Below are 20,695 nucleotides of genomic sequence, written 5' to 3'. Positions count from 1 at the left end.
AAGTTACTCAGCTGGCCTTCATCTCTAAGTGGAACTAGAACTCACCATCTCCTGGTGATTGGCCCAAAGATACTCAGCTGGCTTTCATGTCTAAGTGGAACTAGAACTCACTGTCTCCTGGTGATTGGCCCAAAGGTACTCAGCTGGCCTTCATGTCTAAGTGGAACTAGAACTCACCCCCTCCTGGTGTTTGGCCCAAAGGTACTCAGCTGGCTTTCATGTGTAAATGGAACTAGAACTCACTGTCTCCTAGTGATTGGCCCAAAGGTACTCAGCTGGCCTTCATCTCTAAGTGGAACTAGAACTCACTGTCTCCTGGTGATTGGCCCAAAGTTACTCAGCTGGCTTTCATGTCTAAGTGGAACTAGAACTCACCGTCTCCTGGTGATAGGCCCAAAGTTACTCAGCTGGCCTTCATCTCTAAGTGGAAGTAGATCTCACAGTCTCCTGGTGATTGGCCCAAAGGTACTCAGCTGGCTTTCATGTCTAAGTGGAACTAGAACTCACTGTCTCCTGGTGATTGGCCCAAAGGTACTCAGCTGGCTTTCATGTCTAAGTGGAACTAGAACTCACCGTCTCCTGGTGATAGGCCCAAGGTTACTCAGTTGGCCTTCATCTCTAAGTGGAACTAGAACTCACTGTCTCCTGGTGATTGGCCCAAAGGTACTCAGCTGGCTTTCATGTATAAATGGAACTAGAACTCACCCTCTCCTGGTGATAGGCCCAAAGTTACTCAGCTGGCCTTCATTTCTAAGTGGAACTAGAACTCACCGTCTCCTGGTGATTGGCCCAAAGGTACTCAGCTGGCTTTCATGTATAAATGGAACTAGAACTCACCCTCTCCTGGTGATAGGCCCAAAGTTACTCAGCTGGCCTTCATCTCTAAGTGGAACTAGATCTCACAGTCTCCTGGTGATTGGCCCAAAGGTACTCAGCTGGCCTTCATTTCTAAGTGGAACTAGAACTCACTGTCTCCTGGTGATTGGCCCAAAGTTACTCAGCTGGCTTTCATGTCTAAGTGGAACTAGAACTCACCGTCTCCTGGTGATAGGCCCAAAGTTACTCAGCTGGCCTTCATCTCTAAGTGGAAGTAGATCTCACAGTCTCCTGGTGATTGGCCCAAAGGTACTCAGCTGGCTTTCATGTCTAAGTGGAACTAGAACTCACCATCTCCTGGTGATTGGCCCAAAGGTACTCAGCTGGCTTTCATGTGTAAATGGAACTAGAACTCAACGTCTCCTGGTGATTGGCCCAAAGGCAGCTTTTATGCATAAACTAGAACTCAGCCTCCTGCTTTCTAAGCCAACGCTAAGCACCACACCAAACTGGCTCTTATGTGGTTAAAACCAACTTCTTGAAAAACGGATGGAGGAAGTGTGCTCTCTGTCTGATGGAAAAATATGTATTTGCACATTTGTACTTGAGAGAAGTCAGACAGAATAGCTAAGCTGGATGTCCAGCGATGTGCAGCCAAGACACCCCACGGCTGCTTCCCCCAGACGCGGCCTTTGCGCCATCTGAATCTAATTGACCGAAATAGAACCAGGCCAAATTATGCAAACCAGAACAAAGGGATCCCTTGTGCGAAAGTTATTCATGTGCCCGATTTCTTCTGGGTGCCTTGTTCTGTTTCTTTCCAGCTTGCCTCCTGGATCTCCACCAGAAGATGCAGCCATTGAGGCTCATACTCGACGGTGGCCGAGAGACGGGGAGGAATTGCTCTGGCCACGAGGCCTGGGCTGCTTGGAGTCTGGCCACTTCTCAGAGACCCCTCCCCAGACCTCCACCCTCCCACCTGGGCCATTAGCAGAAAGAGCACGCTTCCCAGCCAGCTCCTTCTTTGTGGGAAGGGCTGAGAAAAGGGAGAGAAGAAGAAGAAGAAGAAGAAGAAGAAGAAGAAGGAGGAGGAGGAGGAGGAGGAGGAGGAGGAGGAGGAGGAGGAGGAGGAGGAGGAGGAGGAGGAGGAGGAGGAGGAGGAGAATGAGAAGAAGGAGGAGGAGGAGGAGGAGGAGGAGGAGGAGGAGGAGGAGGAGGAGGAGGAGGAGGAGGAGGAGGAGGAGGAGGATTGTGGGGTCCCTGGTGCTCTCTGAGCTGGGTGGTTTTCTTGCAGACGTTTCATGACCCAACCAGGTAACGTCATCAGTGCTAGAAAGGAGTGGAAAGGAGGAGAAGGAAGGAAGGAAGGAAGGAAGGAAGGAAGGAAGGAAGGAAGGAAGGAAGGAAGGAAGGAAGGAAGGAAGGAGAAGGAGGATTGTGGGGTCTGTGATGCTCTCTGAGCTGGGTGGTTTTCTTGCAGACGTTTCATGACCCAACTAGGGAACATCATCAGTGCTAGAAGGGAGGAGGAGGAGGAGGAGAAGGAGGAGGAGGAGAAAGAGAGGGAGAAGGGATGGAGACAGAGTAGAAGAAAGAAGGGAGGAAGGAAAAAAGGGGAAAGGGAAAGGGAAGAAGGAGAACGGGATAGAGGAGGAGGAGGAAAAAGAGAGGGAGAAGGGATGGAGGAGAAGGGGGAGAGGGAAGGGAAGGGAAAAGGAAGGAAGGAGAAGGAGGATGGAGGGATGAGGAGGAAGGAGGAGGCAGAGCCAATGCAGGAAGCCCAGGACACAGTTGCCAGGCCACAGGAGTGTGAAGCCAAGAGAGACACACACACCTGCCGCTTGCCAGAATGATGGATCTCCTATCGACACCCAGTCCACCTGCAGAGAAACCTCTCCAATTTGGCTCAGAACTGGGCCAGCCAGTTGGCCTGCCCCTTCCAGGGGGCTCCCTTCCTCCTCCTCCTGCCCTCCGTGGCGCTGGGCCACCCGGGCACCTGCGGGGCTCCAGCCTGCCTCTCTGCAGCTGTTGCCTCCTGTCTGGCTGGAGCCCAGCCAAGGCCCACGGCTTTTAGCCGCCCTGGATGGGAACATCTGGCCCACAGCACAGATGTGGGGGGGGGGGCTGGAGGGAAGAAAAAGTTTCCCACTGCTGGGATCCCTTTGATCCTGGCCTCTCAGCTGCCCCCTCGGACTTGGTCCCTCCTGGAGGACCCCCCCCCAGTTCTAGGTCAGCGGGTTGCAGGGGAAAAAAGATCTTGCTGAACCACAGCAGTGCTACAAACATCTCTCTCTCTCTCTCTCTCTCTCTCTCTCTCTCACACACACACACACACACACACACACACACACACAGCCCCACCTGCAATTCGGTTGGAGATACTTACCCAGCAGGTTCTCACAGTGCCAGGGGCGGTGGGGGAAGCCATGGGGGGAGATCTCGGCCGTCTGCCAGGAGCCCTGCAAAAAAAATAAAATAGAAAATCCATCAAAGTCACCAATGTCTAATGGTTAAGACATAAAGCTACAAAAAGCGGGAGACGGGGAGTTCTAGTCCCGCCTTAGGCATGAAAGCCAACTGGGTGACTTTGAGCCAATCGCCGGGAGGCGGGGAGTTCTAGTCCCGCCTTAGGCATGAAAGCCAACTGGGTGACTTTGGGCCAATCACCAGGAGACGGGGAGTTCTAGTCCCGCCTTAGGCATGAAAGCCAACTGGGTGACTTTAGGCCAATCACCGGGAGACGGGGAGTTTTAGTCCCGCCTTAGGCATGAAAACCAACTGGGTGACTTTGGGCCAATCGCCAGGAGAGTTCTAGTCCCGCCTTAGGCATGAAAGCCAACTGGGTGACTTTGGGCCAATCGCCGGGAGACGGGGAGTTCTAGTCCCGCCTTAGGCATGAAAGCCAACTGGGTGACTTTGGGCCAATCGCTGGGAGACGGGGAGTTCTAGTCCCGCCTTAGGCATGAAAGCCAACTGGGTGACTTTGGGCCAATCACCAGGAGACGGGGGAATCCTAGTCCCGCCTTAGGCATGAAAGCCAACTGGGTGACTTTGGGCCAATCACCAGGAGACGGTAAGTTCTAGTCCCGCCTTAGGCATGAAAGCCAACTGGGTGACTTTGGGCCAATCACTGGGAGACGGTGAGTTCTAGTCCCAGCTTAGGCACGAAAACTGGCTGGGTGATCTTGGGCCAGTCACTATCTCACAGCCCAGCCCACCACAAAGGGTTATTGTTATGGGGAAAGTAGGAGGAGGAAGAAGGGTGAGATATATTTGTGTAAATAGATAGATAGATAGATAGATAGATAGATAGATAGATAGATAGATAGATAGATAGATAGATGATGGATGGATAAATAAATAACAAATAAATAAATAACAGACAAACTAACAAACATGGAGAGGTGTATAGCGAGGAAAGGGCAACGCCAGTCCTATCCTTAGCAATATCCATAATGCTCCAAGCCACTCTTGATGCACAGCTTTCTCGCAACTTAACTTGCAAGAGGTCCTTGAAACCCTTAGCCCCCCCCTCCCTCCCCCAAATAACTGTCTTGTCCCTTTTTTTTGAATGTCTGCAGGTTGGCCGCTATTTCTCATCTCCTTGGATTACTTCCCTGGCTAAAAAATAAATTTGCAAAATGACCTTTAAAAACATGGGTGTTTTGCTAACGCAAAAATTCCACCAGGGTTCACAGCTTAGAGAGCCCCCCTCTGATAGACTGGCTAAGCCACTGTCTGAAGAATAATACGGGGTTCCAACTGAAGTTAAAGAAATCAAAATTAAATCCATGCAGCTGCAAGGAAAGGAAGATTATTTATTCCGAAAAGCAAGGTGATTCGCCCACGGGGATAGCTACAGGGAAGAAGAAGCACTGAAGGGCTGTTCTATAAGGGCGCGCGTCCTTGGTGTGGGGTCTTGAAGGGCGTGGGTATGTGTACGTGCTGGTTCTAGGGTGACACGTGAGGGTCATGCGTATGTGTATGTGTGGACCTGGAGAAGGGCTTAATTAAATCAAGTGATGTGTATGGGGTCTCTTCTTCGTTTGAACTGTGAGCATTATAATTATGTTTACATTGTGTTGATTGCATTTTGTGTCTTTGCTTGGGCCTGTTTACAATCTGAAATAAGTGTTTAATTAATTCCTATGTTTGAGTAAGTTTGAAGGATTTCAGAGTCTGTTAGTCAGTAACTTTGCAGAGCCTGGGCCTGCTAACATATAATTCTCTATGTAGTACAGATAGTCCTTGATTTACAACGGTTTATTTGGTAGTTTGTTCAAAGTTACGACGGCACTGAAAGATGTGACTGATGACCGTTTTTCACAGTTACGACCTTTGCAACATCCTCATAGTTATGGGATCGCAATTCAGAGGCTGGCAACTGACTCATATTTATGACGGTTGTAGTGTCCAGGGACCACGTGAGCCCCTTTTGTGACCTTTTGACAAGCGAAGTCAATGGGGGAAGCCAGATTCACTTAACAACAGGGTTACTAACTGAGCAACTGCAGTGATTTGCTTAACAGTTGGAGCAAGAAAGATTGTAACATGGGGCAAAACCCGCTGAACAAATGTCTCGTTTAGCAACAGAAATCTCAGCCTCAATTGTGGTCATAAATGGAAGGCTTCCTGTATTTCTAACACAACTATAAAAATGTATAAATTCTGCCCAAACCACAGAAAGGAAACTGGCATTAAGCAAGCCTTGTCCGTGGCATGAAGGAACCCCAACTGGCCTCGTTAAACTGACGGAGGATTGGGGTTCAGGGTTAAGCACCAAAGTGGGCTTGGCAACGTTCTGGATGCAGGTCACAGCTAACTGCCCCTTGGCTGGACTTACCAGGAACTTGCTGGATTCGTCTCCGGCCAAACTGGCAAAGGTGATCTGCAGGTCGAGGGGCAAGAGGAGGCTGAGTAGCTCCTCCCCACGGCGGTTCTCAAAAATGAAGGGCTCTTGGCAGTCCACGTAGAGGGAGATGCGCCGTGGCTCCAGGTTCAGGGCCAGCTGCGCCCAGCGGCCGTGGGCAAACGGGGTGCTTCCGGGGAAGACCAGCGAGGCCGGCTCCATGTTATGCACTGCCCGGTACGCCAGCCGTAACTGGTCCGCCTGAGTGCTGGATGCCAGCTGCAGGAGGGGCTGCCCGTCCCGCTTGGAGGCTGCCGGGGAGGCCAGGGAGATGAGCGTCCCCTCCGATCCGGGGTTCTGGCGGGCCACGAAGTGGAAGCCGAGGGCGGCTTGCACCGTGGACAGTAGGTAGACGGAGTAATCCCAGGGCAGAGTCAGGACGGGCACCCGTCGGCGGAACTTCCAAGCCGGGATGCCCGGATCGGGACCCTGGGTCTTGCTGACGCCTGGCACCGAGCGGCTGATGTTGAGCGCCTCCAGCAGGTCAAGGACTGTGAAGGGAGAGCAGGGTGGTTAGTGGCCGTGTCGCGTCTACACAAGTCCCAGTGCTGGAAGCCCAGAAGAACCAGCCGAGAATTTGGGGTGGGTGGGGATTTAGCCTCTGAGAAGTTTGTAGGTGGCCCTGTGGCACTTGCTTGGGCATAATAGGGGTATTGAGGAGCCATCTCACCCCAATGGAATCAGCCTGTCCCACTTGCGGCCAACGCAAGAGGCCTGGTACGGACGCGGTCTGTTAAGGAAGTCTGGCGGGTGGGGTCAAGGAGAAGAGCCTTTTCTGCGGTGGCCCCAGCCCTTTGGAACACTCTCCCCCCCAGCACTGCTCCAAGGCTTTTGGCCTTCTGAAGGGGGTTAAAACCTCGCTTTGCTGGTTGGCTTCAGACGTCGAGTAAACAATGCCCTAATTGAGGAGGCATCAAGGATACTCCCAACAACACTGACAGGGTGAGCCACTAGAATAGAAAGAGAGCAAACTCCAGACTAACTCTGGTGATGTTACCTAGTTGGGCCATGAATCGCCTGCAAGACCAAGCAAGCTCAGAGAGCAGCAAGGACTCCATGCGCCTCCTCCTCCTTCCTCTTCACAAACCCCACTCCCTTCTAGCCCTGATAATGTTACCTAGTTGGGTCATGAAATGTCTGCAAGGAAACAACCAGGCTCAGAGTGCACCAAGGACCCCATGTTACTCCTCCTCCTCCTCCTCCTCCTCTTCCTCCTCCTCCTCCTCTCCACAAACCGCACTATCTTCTAGCCCCGATGATGTTCCCTAGCTGGGTCACGAAACGTCTGCAAGAAAACCACCCGGCTCAGAGAGCACCAGGGACCCCACAGTCCAATCCTGGGCTGCAAAGTTCCCTTCTGTTGGTTTGGATCCAATGGGAGGGTTGATAAATGTTCCCACGGACGCATTCTACACAGCAAGTACACAAGCTAAGACGCAGAAGGAAAGCACGAAGATCAGACAAGGATCCTGCAGGTCTCGTATCTCACACCTGGGCTTGGAAAGCACAACTGGGCCAATCTTCCAGGTTGTCTCCATACTGAACTAAGACGGTTTCTTAAGGGAAGGGAGTTTGCAGGGATAACACCTGAGAAATAATGGGTAAAGCAGAGCCACAAGGATTTAAAAAAAAATGAGCTAAAAGCAAGCCTTAAAACTTGTTGGGGCATGGAACTCATTAAAACTCTGCAAAACAGCAAAGGGGGATGGGTGGGGTGGGTTTCTTATTCTTGGGGATGGGGGAGGAACTTTCATGACAAGATGATGCTCGACGTACGACCAGAATGGAGCTTGACAGTCGTTAAGTGAATTTTGCCCCATTTTATAGACTCACACAACAGTCACACAACAGAGCCAATTTTATGACATTTCTGTGGCAGTCATTAGGTCAACACCCACGGTCATTAAGCCAAACCATGGTTCCTGGAAGATGCCTTTTCACCAAAAAACAGAAGTAAACGTTGCACTTGGGGGGAAAACATTCATATAAAATGAGGTCACGTGACTGAGGGACACCGCAAACAGCCGTAAATGCAGCCTGGTTGCCGAGGGCTGAATTTGGGTCACACGACCGTGTGGGGGTGGCCACCAGGACTTCAAATCTGGGTTAATAGTACCCCCAGATAGGCCCGTTAGAACTTCAATCAGCGACGGGATCTCCTCCCTGCCTTTGCAAAATCCCAGATACAGGTAGTCGTCAACTTACGACTTAGTCCTCACTTAGTGACCGGTCATAAAGCGAGGAGTACCTATATTTAGGATTTTGCTAAGGCAAAGAAGATGCCACAGCAGCCAAGTAGCAGCCAATTCCTCCCAGCCAGCAGCTCAGTGCAAAAGCCACTATCCATCGCAGGGGGGCCCAACACCTGGTCCATGGACCTGTATCGGGCTGTGCATGTCAGCAACTGGTCCGCACAAACAAGCAAAGCCCCATCCGCGGGATGCAGGCACCACACAAAACCACACACTCTTCGGTCCGTGGAAAAACCTCTCTCTGCGGAACCGGTCCCTGGTGCCCAAAACGTGCCCAAAGAGGTAGATTTTTTAGGCTATTCTCATGGTAAGGCCTGACTGCTAAAACCTTCATTGGAATTATTGATCAACTCAGCCACCACGTTGCTTTTCAAATATTTAAATGTAAAACCAGAAAATCAATACAATTTTCTTTAAAAAAAAACAACAACACCCCCTACATTTGGGTAAAGAATGCTAATTTTAAAAAAAAAGTTGAAAAGTTGTATATAGATATATTATATGTAATTAATGTACAATATGGACTGAGATGTCAGTCAAAGACGATTTACCACGTTCAATGTTTTTAATCCTTTTTTCTTCCTTAATAAAAACTTCAATAAAAAATAAATAAATAAAAATAAAAGGCAACAAAAGGGACCCTGCGGATCAGCGAGCAAAGAAAAGGCAGAAGCGTTTTCGTTCTGTCTCCCCCTCTTCCAACACAAAACTGGAGACTGTGGAAGGCAGGGTGACTGGGCAGCATTAAATGAGATTTATTTAAAGAGCGGGTTTCATTTTGAATGATGAAATCGCACCCCAAAATTTCATTAAAAACTTGCTGGATGAAAACTCTCGTGCCGTTTTGGAGAAAACCCTAGTCAAGTTCCAGCTGCCTGGAGGAGAGCAAATATTGTTGCTGTCTGCCACCAGGATATCCAGGAAGATGGGGCATCAACAGCTGGGAGTGATTTTCAGCAAATTGTCAAGAGGCCAGTGTGTTAGCACACACAGGGAAAGTCCTAAGAAGCAAAAGTCAACATGGTTTGGCCATGAAAAATAAATCTACTACTTGGTTCAGTTTGCCTTATTGCTCAATTGGATGAATGTTCCTCTTAGTAGATGGTGGGAGTGCTTGTAGACATAATATATCTTTGCTTTCACTGGCAGGGGCACTTAGGTTACCGGGAGCGCTCAACTTACAATCCTTCATTTAGTGGCCAATCAAAGTTCCATCAGCATTGAAAAAAAAAGGGAATTACAACCGGTTTTCACTCTTGCGGCCATTTTTCACACTTACGACCGTTGCAGCATCCCCGTGGTCACGTGATCCAAATTCAGGCCCTTGCCAACCGACTCATATCTATGACCGTCGCAGTGTCCCCCGAGTCACGTGATCCTTTTGGTGACGAGCTAAGTCCATGGGGAAGCCAGATTCACTTAACAACCGTGTGACTGACTTAACAATGGCGGCGATTCACTTAACAGCCATACCAGGGAAGGGCGCAAAATGGGGCAAAACTCATTTAACAGGTCTTGCCCAGCGACAGAAATTTCGGCCTCAGTTGCGCTCCTAAGTCGAGGACTGCCTGTAGTTTGATAGGAGCTTCCTTTGCTATGCGGGGCTCGGCTGGATGACCTCAAGGGACCTTGGATGTCGCCCAGGACAAGACCTTGCAAGCTGCCCAAAGTGGACCCCTTGGCAAGCCACAGATCGGGTCGCGGACTCTCCTGATCCCCGTCCCGAAGATGCCTTTTTCCAGAAGGCAACTGGACTTCCTTTTTTTTTTTCCTTTGAAGATGTTTCGCTCCTCATCTGAGGAGCTTCTTCGGCTCTGACTGGATGGTGGAAGCTGAAGAAGCTTCTCTGGATGAGGAGCGAAACCTCTTCAAAGGGAAAAACAAAGGAAGTCCAGTTGCCTCCTGGAAAAAGGCACCTTCGGGACAACCAGGAACTACCTGGAGAAGCTCCACAGACCTTCCGGATCACTGATTTTACAAGGATAATAGTAATAGTAATAATAATAACAACAATAACAACAACAACAATAATATTGGAAGGGACCTTGGAGGTCATCTAGTCCAACCCCCTGCTCAGGCAGGAAACAAATGGCTGTCTCACCCTCCCTTTGGGAACGGACCAGCAGAGCCTCCAAAGCCAGGGGCGGTGTACCCGAAAGCCCTGGCTCTTCCCTTCCCCGCTCCCCCCTCCCCACCACGAAGCCCCCTTCCCAGCGGCTCAGGCTGCACGCGAACCACCCCAACCCGACGTCGAGTCAGCGGGTGGGCTGCACGCATCGTGGAAACCCACCCGGGGGGGGGTTGCTGCCCTCCCCTGCCAGCAGTCCCCGCTTGCAGCTGGTGCCCGCCAGCCCCCCCGAAGCCCCGGCGCTCACCGTCGTCCTCGAAGTCCCGGCGCGCCGACCCGGTGCCCTCGGGGGTCCCGGCGCCCGTCCAGGAGGGTCCCTGCAGGGCCAGCGCCGCCCAGGGCAGCGCCCACAGCTGCCAGCAGCCCCGCATGACGCCCACCCGGGGATGCCCGCTCCGCTCTGCCCTCCGCCGGACCGGACGGGTGGGCGGGGGGCGGTCTCGGAGGGACAGCCCGCCGGCCCCCCCCCCGGATGCGAGGCCGGGCGGGCGGGCGGGCGGAGCGAAGTCCCGGGGCGGATCGCGGGGGACGGGCGCGGACGGGGGCCTCGAACGGGGACTGGCTCGTGCCCACCTGCCCCACGCCGGGATCCCCCTCCCCATAAGCAGGCACGGGGGGGGGCTCTTTCCCTGAGCGAAGGGAGGGGCGCGGGTCTTTGCAACCTCGCCGCCCCTCCCTCTGCCAGGTAGCCCCCCCTCCCGCCCCATTTGCTTGACGGAGCGCCCCGACACCCCTTTTGGGGGGGGTCTTCCTACGCTCTCTCGGACCCCACTTCGGCCAAAGGGGAGGTCGGGGGCGCGGTTGAACCCCGGAGGGGGAAAGTGGGGGAGGTCCGTTCCCCGCAGCCCCCTGGGGAGGCAGACCCCGCCCTTCCGTCGGCTGCTGCCGCCGCCACCTGTCCTGCAGGTGAAGCCTTCACCTGTCCTCACCTGGCGAGGGAGGCGCGGAGGGTTAGAAGAGGCAGGCGAAAGAAAGGCTTTGGCGCCACCTGCTGGCCGAACCGCGGCAAGGCCCTTGGCGAGGGGGCAGCTGCGTGGCCCAAGGGTCAATTAAAACCAGATGTTTTGCAGAATACCAGAAAATGTTTTAAAAAAATAAAATAAAAAATCTATTCTAGGCAAACACAGGATAGTCTTGGCCCCTCCCTGACGGAGAGGAGCCCCGTTGTAGGTTGCACAAAAATGCACACTTGACGGAGTTGTGTATCGTGCAAAACCTAAGTACAGGTATTGCTCAACTTGAGACCTCATGTAAGGCCAGAATTCCCACAAAGGTCTTCTCCTGGTCTGTGTTGGAGGCAGGACTGAAGGTTCTCCAGATCTTTGGAATCCTCTTCCAGAATTTCAGAGGCATCTTTCGCTGGAAGGAGCCTGGTGAAGCATGAAGGGGGCCAGCTGGTCTGTCTCAACCTAATCTGATTTCCTTGCAATTTTTTTTTTTTTGTCCAAAGGAAGTGGAAATGTCTTTGGGGTTTTAAGTGAAGACCCCCCCTTTCAAAGACCAGCTCTGGGGGGGGGGAGGTTTACGGTTTCATTGGAGCCAAAAGGTCCAGCTAGGGGATTTGTCTCGAGACTAATGTGGCGTCCATGTGACGTCTCTTCCGAGGCAGTTGAAACAGAAGCCACGGAGACGTCCCACAATGCACACAAAACTCCACAATGGGTTAAGGAAACACAATTACGTCTCTGCAACGCAGGCATGGCCCAGCAATGGAGCTGAGTAGCATCCAGCAGGCACGGAATTCCAGGATCAGAATAAGAATAGAGCTGGAAGGGACCTTGGAAGTAGTAATAGTAGTAAAGTAATAGTAATAATAGTAAAGTTGGAAGGGACCTTGGAGGTCATCTAGTCCAATCCCTGCTCAGGCAGGAAACTCTACACCATTTCGGACAAATGGCTGTCCAGTCTCTTCTTAAAAACTTCCAGTGTTGGAGCATTTACTGCTTCTGGAGGCAGGTTGTTCCACTGATGAATTGTCCTCACTGTCAGGAAGTTTCTCCTTAGTTCTAGGTTGCTTCTCTCCTTGATTAGTTTCCACCCTTTGCTTCTTGTCCTGCCTTCAGGTGCGTTGGAGAATAGCTTGATTCCCTCTTCTTTATGGGAGATATTGGAATACTGCTATCATGTCCCCCCTTGTCCTTCTCTTCGTTAAACTAGACATACCCAATTCTAGCAACCGTTCCTTATATGTTTTATCCCCCAGTCCCCTAACATTTCTTTGTTGCTCCTCTCTGCACTCTTTCTAGAGTCTCAACATCTTTTTTACATCGTGGTGACCAAAACTGAATGCAGTATTCCAGGTGTGGCCTTACCAAGGCATTGAAGAGTGGTATTAAACCTTAACGTGATCTGGATTCTATCCCTCTGTAAATGCAGCCCAGCACTGTGTTGGTCTTTTTGGCAGCTGCAGCACACGGCTGGCTCATATTTTTCATATCTTCTAGTCCAACCCCCTGCTCAGGCAGGAGACCCTATACCATTTCAGACAAATGGCTGACCAGTCTCTTCTTAAAAATCCTCCAGTGATGGAGCACTCACATCTTCTGAAGGCAATTCGTTCCACTGATTAATTGTCTTCACTGTCAGGAAGTTTCTCCTTAATTCCAGATTGCTTCTCTCCTTAATTAGTTTCCATCCATTATTTCTTGTCTTGCCTTCTGGTGCTTTGGGGAATAGCCTGACTCCCTCTTCTTTATGGCAGCCCCTGAGATGTTGGAAGACTGCCATCCAGTGGTGGGATTCAAATAGGTGAGCAACCGGTTCTCTGTGTGGATGCCGCTTCCAGAAAACCATTCTGGGCCTGGGCAACCAAAAATTAGCTGCTGAACTGGTGTGAACTGGCTGACTCCCACCACTGCTGCTATCCTGTCACCCCAAGTTCTTCTTTTTCCTAGACTAGCCATCCCTCATTCCTGCACCCCTCCTTCATATATTTTTTGTCTCCGAGTTGCTCTTCTTTGCGCTCTTTCCCAAGTCTCAACGTCTTTGTTTTTGGAATGTGGTGACCAAAACTGGATGCAGGATTCCAGGTGCGGCCTTACTAAGGCTTTGTAAAGCAGTACTAACTCATCTAATCCTCTTTATCAAAAGTCACCAGGTGTAGAGATGAGAGATAGGCGAAAGTCGTGTGTGGAAAACTGCGCCCCCCAACGCTTGTGCCTTTGTTCTGCATCTATCTTCTCCCTCCCCCCTCATATCACCATGGTGACGTGACAGTACGCAGGTCTGTGTGACCTTGCCAGTTTGATAAGGCTAGCCCGTGAACAACAAGTTTCCCTGTTTATGGCCTCTAGCTTTTTACTCTTGAGGATTGGTAAAGGATTTTAGCCAATGAAATGCTGTTACCATGCTGTATCTTTTGCTATTTGCAAACCTCTATTTAAACAATAAAGGCTGCGTAGTAAGTGGCCATTTCTTTGCACCCTTCAATGACTAAGGAGTGATTACTACAACCAGGAAATTTCTCTGTGTTCTGGAGGCCTTATTAAATCAGCTTAACTAACTCTGAATCCACCCCTGACTTGTTTTTGTTCAGGAACATGGGAACATGTTGATATTATTATTATTATCTTTTATTCATTAGACATGAACCTCAGTCAACTGAACATTCAAATTGGCTGGCACTGATGGTTGACACGGGTTGCTACCAGCATCCTAGGTATCAACCAGACATCTCCTTAAAATATAAGATATAAATATAAAATATAAATTATTATTGTTATTGTTATTATATTATTGTTGTTGTTGTTGTTGTTATTAATCATCGCAGTCAGCCAGATGCTCAGACGTTCAGATTTGGCGTTTTTGTCTATTTATCGAGTCCTTTCCAAGGACCTGGGATAAACAGATGTGGAAGTTTGATGGTATTACAGGTATCGTCGCAGGATGGAAGCAGTTCCTAGTAAGGCCGCCTTTTGCAATTGACTGATGGCGAATTTGTCAATGCCGATGATGGTGTTCAAGTGGTGCTCCAGTTGTTTTGGGATTGCACCCAAGGCGCCTATGACTATTGGTACTACCCTTGCTTGCTTTTGCCACAGTCTTTCTATTTCTATTTGTTATTATTATTATTATTATTATTATTAATTATTATTATTGTGTGCTGGTATTTTTCTTGGAACTACATAGCAAATATTATGGAGCAGGCTGTTGGCAAAAAGGAGAAGAAAAAAGAAAAATGTTCAGACTGCAAGTCTGAAGTTGCAATGAAACACACGACACAGTCCACGACTTACGAGCACAACCAAGCCCAAAATTCAACATGGCAAAAAGATCGTAAAAACAGGATACGCCTCACTTAACCACCGCCTTGCTTAGCAACAGACTGTGGTCATTAAGTTGAGGACTTGGGGGGATTTTCCGTGTTCGGATGGTCCTTCGGCCTCTCCCAGTTTCAGATCCTTTGCTTGAGTGCCTCTTTCTAATGGGAAAGAGATTTCCTGGTGCCGCCAATAAATTCTCAAATCTCTCCTCTTCACAGTTCAGGACGCTTCCTGTTGACTGGAGTCATAAATACCCCCCAGCAGCTGCTTTTGCAGCATTTTAGGAAAGAAAAGAAAAAAGCAGAATAAAGAAAAACATCAGAAAAGAGACAGGTGAGCGATTCCCACCTTTAACCTGCTTGCATTCCAGAACTCGTGGCAGCAAAACTATCTCTTTGAAGAGCGAAAGGTGAAAAAAAAACTCACAAAAACTCAAATTCAGGTAGTCCTCGATTTACGACTGACTAGCATTTCTGTCGTTAAGCGAGCTGGCTGTTCGGTGAGCCTCATGCCTGATTTTTACGACTTTTTTGGGGGAGGTCACGATTAAGCAAACCGTCTTGGTCCTTAAGGGAATCACTGCTGTCCTTAAGCGAATTCGGCTTTTCCCCCCATTTGACTTTGCTTGTTGGGAAGCCGGAGGGAGGAGGACACATGTGGCGATCACGCGACTTTGGGGACGCTGCAACCGGTTGTTAAGTGTGAGGTCTGGTTGTGAGTGACGTCATTCAATGCCGCTGTCACTTGGAATGGCCACTAAGCAAACAGTTGTAAATTGAGGACTCTCTGCGTGCTCCAATTAGGCACAGGCGTGCAATCCTGCAGTCCTTTCTGGGCTGCTGATCCGTTTTTCCTAGCTTAACACAACGCGCATTCCCTCACAAGAAGCACACTCTCCATCTTGATCGTTCTCCCTTGCACCACCACTTCTCAGGGGTGTGCAAAACGGCCCCAATCCGGCTTTAAACTCCCGTTCAAAACCGGTTTTTGGCATTTCTCTGTCTCCCTCGAGGCACTGGTTTTGTTGTCGAATTGCCCCCCCCCCCCACAACGTGGGGCAACCCACAACTTGGCTTTGTTGAAGTGTTGGTGAGTTTCCTCAGCTGCTATTCTTATCTGATTTTTTGTTGTTGTTGTTTTGGAACTCTGCTCACTTTGTACTTTTTAAAATTCTCTTTTTGTGGGGAGCTGTCTGGAGTCATGTATAGGAGATGGGTGGTCTATATGTTTACGAAATAAATGTAAACTTGATGGTCCACTTGATTAGTAAAAGAGAGTTTTGCCTTTATATACAGGCAGTCCTCGACTTACGACCACAAGAGAGCCTAGAATTTACATTGCTAAGTGAGAAATTTCTTAAGTGAGTTTTGCCCCTGTTTTACGATGTTTCTTGCTACAGTTGTTAAGTTTCAGAACTCTCTGTTAACAAGCTGTTATTGTGATCCACTCTTGGAAAAATTATTATGGATTTGGCATTTTTGTTCTACCTACTGAGTCCTTCCAAGGACCTGGGATAGGCAGATATTATTATTATTATTATTATTATTATTATTATTATTATTATTATTATTATTATTATTATTAATCATCACACAGTCAGTCAGAGGTTCAGACTGGATTTGGCATTTTTGTCTACTTATCGAGTCCTTACCCAGGACCTGGGATAGGCAGATGTGGATGTTTGATGGTATTACAGATATCGTCGCAGGATGGAAGCGGTTCCTAGCAAGGCCGCCTTTTGCAATTGACTAATAGCGAATTTGTCAATGCCGATGGTGTTCAGGTGGTGCTCCAGTTGTTTTGGGATTGCACCCAAGGAGCCTATGACTATTGGTACTACCCTTGCTTGCTTTTGCCACAGTCTTTCTATTTCTATTTGTAGGTCTTTGTATTTTGTGATCTTCTCCAGTTCTTTCTCGTCTATTCTGCTATCTCCAGGCACTGCCACGTCCACTATCCAGACTTTTTTCTCTTTCTTATCGACAATTGTTAAGTCTGGGGTGTTATGTTGCAGGTGCTTGTCTGTTTGAATTCTGAAGTCCCAGAGCAGTTTAATTTTATCATTTTCTATGACTTTCTCTATTTTATGATCCCACCAGTTTTTGCTTACAGGCAAATGATATTTTTTGCAGATCTTCCAATGCACCATTGTTGCTACTTTGTCATGCCGCTGCTTGTAGTCAGTCTGTGCGATCTTCTTGCAGCAGTTTACCAGGTGGTCCACTGTTTCTTCAGCTTCTTTGCATAGGTGGCACTTACTGTCTGTTGCTGTCTTCTCAATTTTGACTCATTATTACTATTATTACTATTACTATTATTACTATTATTATTTATTAAAATGAAATAAAAGTTTTTGAAGTTAGAACAGCACTGAAAAAGGGACTTAAGACAGGACCTTGCAGATCATGGTGTTCCCCACAATCATGTGATCAAAATTTGGATGTGTGGCAACTGGCATGTACTTATGACAGTTGCAGCATCCCGGGGTCATGTGATCACCATTTGCAACAATCCTGGCCATATTTGGAGAAGCAAACTCCCTGACGGAAGCTGGATTCACGTAACGCCCGTGTGCTTCACTTAACAGCTGCAGTGATTTGTGTAACACCATGGCCAAAAAAAGATTGCAAACTCGGGTGCGGCTCACTTAACTGTTGCTTTGCTTAGCAACAGAAATCCTGGCCCCAGTTGTTGCCATAAATTGAGGACCACCTGTAGGCTCCGGGAAATGTTGTTGTGGACAGAAGATTCAGACAAGAAAGAATGGTTGGAAACTCACCAAGGAGAGAAGCAACCTGGAATTAAGGAGCAGCTTCCTAACAGTGAGGACAATTAACCAGTGGAACAGCTTGCCACCAGAAGTTGTGGGAGCTCCGTCACTGGAGGTTTTTAAGAAGAGGCTGGACAGTCACTTGTCTGAGATGGTAAAGGATCTCCTGCTTGAGCAGGGGGCTGGACTAGAAGACCTCCAAGGTCCCGTCCAGCTCTATTCTGATTCTGATTCATGGTTCCCTCCAGTTTAGGTGAGGACTGATGTAGGCCTAGATAATGACGTGCTTCAATTTGTGCACTTTTAATTTCTTTTTGTTGTTTCTCCAACCAGATGCGGACCATCCTTCTCGTGCGCATCGGCCTTTTGCTTTCCATCTATCTGTTGCACAGATGTGAGTTCCTGCTAGGAGCTTTGGTGCTGCCCAGGTTGAGCGGGGTGTGTGTGTGTCTGTGTGTGGACTAGAAGACCTCCAAGGTCCCTTTCCAATTCTGTCATTTTGTCATTAATTCATTCATTGTTCACGTTTCTGAACCGCCCCCCCTCCCTCAGAGAAGGATGTTAGGAGGTGTACAAGATGAAGATTCCCTGTGTTTACACGCTGGGTGTTGAAACGTGGCCTCTGGTCCAGGTTCCCTTCCTTCTGCGACAGGTGATGCTGAAACGGAAATCTGCCCGCCGGGATGGATGACCTCCAGGGGAGCGTGCTATTCAATCTTCTGCGAGAAGCGGACGTGGGCAGAGGCAGAGGTAAGGTGGGCCCCTCCAGGTTCACACTCCGAACTATGAACTGCCAACCACATGTGGCAATGAGCCCACCTGGCATTCCCCCAGTTACATCGTTGTCAGAATATCTGAGAGGTCCTCAGTGCTCACTGGGCGTGACGGTTTCCCTGCAGACGTTTCCATGACCCAACTAGGGGACATCATCAGTGCTAGAAGAGAGAGATTGGTGGAGTGGTGGTGGTGGTGGTGGAGGAGGAGGGCTGTGGGGATGCTCTTTGAGCTTGGTTGTTTTCTTGTAGATATTTCATGACCCAACTAGGGAACATCATCAGTGCTAGAAGAGAGTGGTTGGTGGAGTGGAGGAGGAGGAGGAGGAGGAGGAGGAGGAGGAAGAAGAGGAGGGCTGTGGGGATGCTCTTTGAGCTTGGTTGTTTTCTTGTAGATATTTCATGACCCAACTAGGGGACATCATCAGTGCTAGAAGAGAGAGATTGGTGGAGTGGTGGTGGTGGTGGTGGAGGAGGAGGGCTGTGGGGATGCTCTTTGAGCTTGGTTGTTTTCTTGTAGATATTTCATGACCCAACTAGGGAACATCATCAGTGCTAGAAGAGAGTGGTTGGTGGAGTGGAGGAGGAGGAGGAGGAGGAGAACGACGATGACAAGGAGGAGGGTATCTGTGGGGTCCTTGATGTTCTCTGAGCTGGGCTGTTTTCTTGCAGACGTTTCATGACCCAGCTAGGGAACATCATCAGTGCTAGCAAGAAGACAAGCCAGCTGAGAGAGCAACGAGGACTTCACGTTGAAATCTCATTTCTGCTGTCAGGCACTCAAACAACACATGCAATACATGCATTTCCCGGAGGAATTGGCTGGGTGGGAATAGATTCCATAAAGCTCTTCTGCTCTGCTCTTCTCTTTTCTCACGGGATCCCAGCAAGGTAGGAGCCCCCCTTGTCTGGAGCGACTTGAGTAAAAGAGCCCGTTCTGATTCCCCTTACTTAGAAAGACTGCCGTAAGCACGGTACGCGTGCCCACCTGGCCTCCATTCTTGATGAAAAGGAAACAACGGCCGTGTCCGACTACATTGTCTCATTGCTAATTAAGAACTTGGGACCCGTTTGGATCGGAATGTTTTACAAGGGAAAGGTAAATATCCTTTTCGTTTTATTTTAGAATGTCTCTCTCTATCCACATCGCTTTTTAATCAAGTGCGGGGGGAGCGGGGGGGGGGGTTTGAGAAAGAGCATGCCAAATGTGATTAGGTCCAATCCCGGCTTATTTTCTGCCATGTTACCCAGCCTAGGTCATGAGAATGTGGGTGAATTCAGGAATCAGATTAAGCATTTGGTGTGGACCCAGAGTAAAACATGAGTGTTGTTCATGTGGTCCCACCAGAGGTCGAAGAAATACATGGAGGGCTCTTCAGCCCTTTCTGAGTTTCGTTTTGACAAGTCAGGAATAAGTTTGCTGGTGAGAATGTTGGTTCATATACAGTGGGGTAGGATGTATACCTCCCCGGCTACAGCCCAGGCTTCTTCTAGAGATAGTAGATATGAGGAAGGAAGGAAGGGAGGGAGGGAGGAAGGAAGGAAGGGGGAGGGATGAAGAAAAAGAAAAAAAATAAGAGAGGGAGGAAGGAAGAAGAAAGAAGGGAGAAAGCAAGCAAGAAAGAAAGGAGAGCAAGGAAGAAAGGAAAAGAATGAGAGGAAGGGAGGAAGGAATGAGAAAGAAGAAAGAAAGGAACAAAGGAAAAAAGAAAGAGAAAAGAAGGAAAGAGAGCAAGGAAGGAAGGAAAAAAGAAAGGAAGGATGATCGAGGGAGGAAGGAAAAGAAAGAATAAGAATGAGGGAGGAAGGGAGGAAGGACAGAAGGGAGGGAGGGAGGAAGGAAAATAGTGAATGAAGGAAGGGAAGAAGAAAGGAAAGTGAAGGAAGAATGGAGAAAGAAGGAAGGGAGAAAAAGAAAAAGAAAGAAAAGAAAAGAGAAAGGAAAAGAAAGAATAAGAATGAGGGAGGAAGGAAGGAAGGAATGAAGGAGAAAAAAGGAAGGGAGGGAGGGAGGGAGGAAGGAAGGAAGAAAAAGAGGGAAGGAGGAGAATAGTAGAGAGAGGAAGGAAGGAAGGAACGGAGGAGAGAAAGGAAGGAAGGAAACAAACCATATTATGGAAGTTTCCCCCTCCAGGGAAATCTCCCAAACTTTTCATCCAGAGCAGCAAACTGACCACTGACGGTGGGTCAGGAGATCTACATTCTAGAAGACCCAACGTGAGGAATCCAGTTTAGCAAGACCCGTGAAAACCTGCAAAGGCCCAGCAAAATGGCGGAGCCTTCTGGATGTCTGGAGGGCCATTGCTGTCGCTTGGGGGGGGGAGCCAAAAGACCCCTCAAGAGCCGTACTTGAGGAGAGATTGCCTCAGTCCACCATTTTTTCATTTCCCCCGAATCATCAAACAATCTGATTTCGGGTGGGTGAGCAGGCGGAGATCCTCCCCTTCGATAAAAGGGATTCTTCTTTTCCAGAACTGGCCCCAGGAAGATTGGTGGTGGATAGACGCCTACAAAGTTGTTTACCACAACTGGGCCCGAGCGTTACCTGAAGTGTCGGAAGACAAGAAGTACTGCATCTACTTAATGGGAAACGGTGAGGCATCTCCTCTAAGGATGGCAGCCCAGCCAGTTCAGGAAGTCCTCGGCTTTCGATCACAGCTGAGCCCAAAATTTCCGTTGCTAAGCAAGACAGCGGTTCAGCGAGTTTGGCCCCATTTTACGACTTTCCCGGCCACGGTTGTTAAGCGAGTCACTGCAGTTAAGTTAGTCGCACGGTTGTTAAGTG

At 49.2% G+C, this 20,695-nt stretch overlaps 2 protein-coding genes across 3 annotated transcripts in view; one reads left to right on the top strand and one right to left on the bottom strand.

Annotated features, from left to right (window-relative positions):
* The window catches only part of LOC120319335 (kielin cysteine rich BMP regulator), a 50,705-nt gene extending 40,213 nt beyond the window's left edge, over positions 1-10,492 (bottom strand). For both annotated transcript variants that reach the window (XM_039368087.1, XM_039368088.1), the window contains exons 1-3: positions 10,353-10,492; positions 5,660-6,216; positions 3,203-3,275 (exon numbers count right to left, since the gene is read on the bottom strand). In XM_039368087.1, the coding sequence (XP_039224021.1) occupies positions 3,203-3,275; positions 5,660-6,216; positions 10,353-10,476 (754 nt within the window). In that variant the 5' untranslated portion in view covers positions 10,477-10,492. The remainder of the gene's footprint in view (positions 1-3,202; positions 3,276-5,659; positions 6,217-10,352) is intronic.
* A 3,141-nt stretch (positions 10,493-13,633) lies between these two features.
* Positions 13,634-20,503, top strand: LOC120319328 (C-type lectin-like; the record flags this gene model as incomplete). The annotated part of the gene is made up of 6 exons (XM_039368080.1): positions 13,634-13,763; positions 14,586-14,700; positions 17,471-17,531; positions 17,790-17,887; positions 18,866-19,009; positions 20,383-20,503. Coding segments are annotated over exons 3-6 (424 nt in total), but the record flags the coding sequence as incomplete, so codon positions are not given.
* Positions 20,504-20,695: the final 192 nt, after the last annotated feature.

Source organism: Crotalus tigris, unplaced genomic scaffold (genome assembly GCF_016545835.1).
Source record: "Crotalus tigris isolate CLP2741 ecotype Arizona unplaced genomic scaffold, ASM1654583v1 scf7180000020623.132173, whole genome shotgun sequence".
NCBI classification, from domain to species: Eukaryota; Metazoa; Chordata; class Lepidosauria; order Squamata; family Viperidae; genus Crotalus; species Crotalus tigris.
This window is presented reverse-complemented; position numbering and strand designations above follow the sequence as displayed.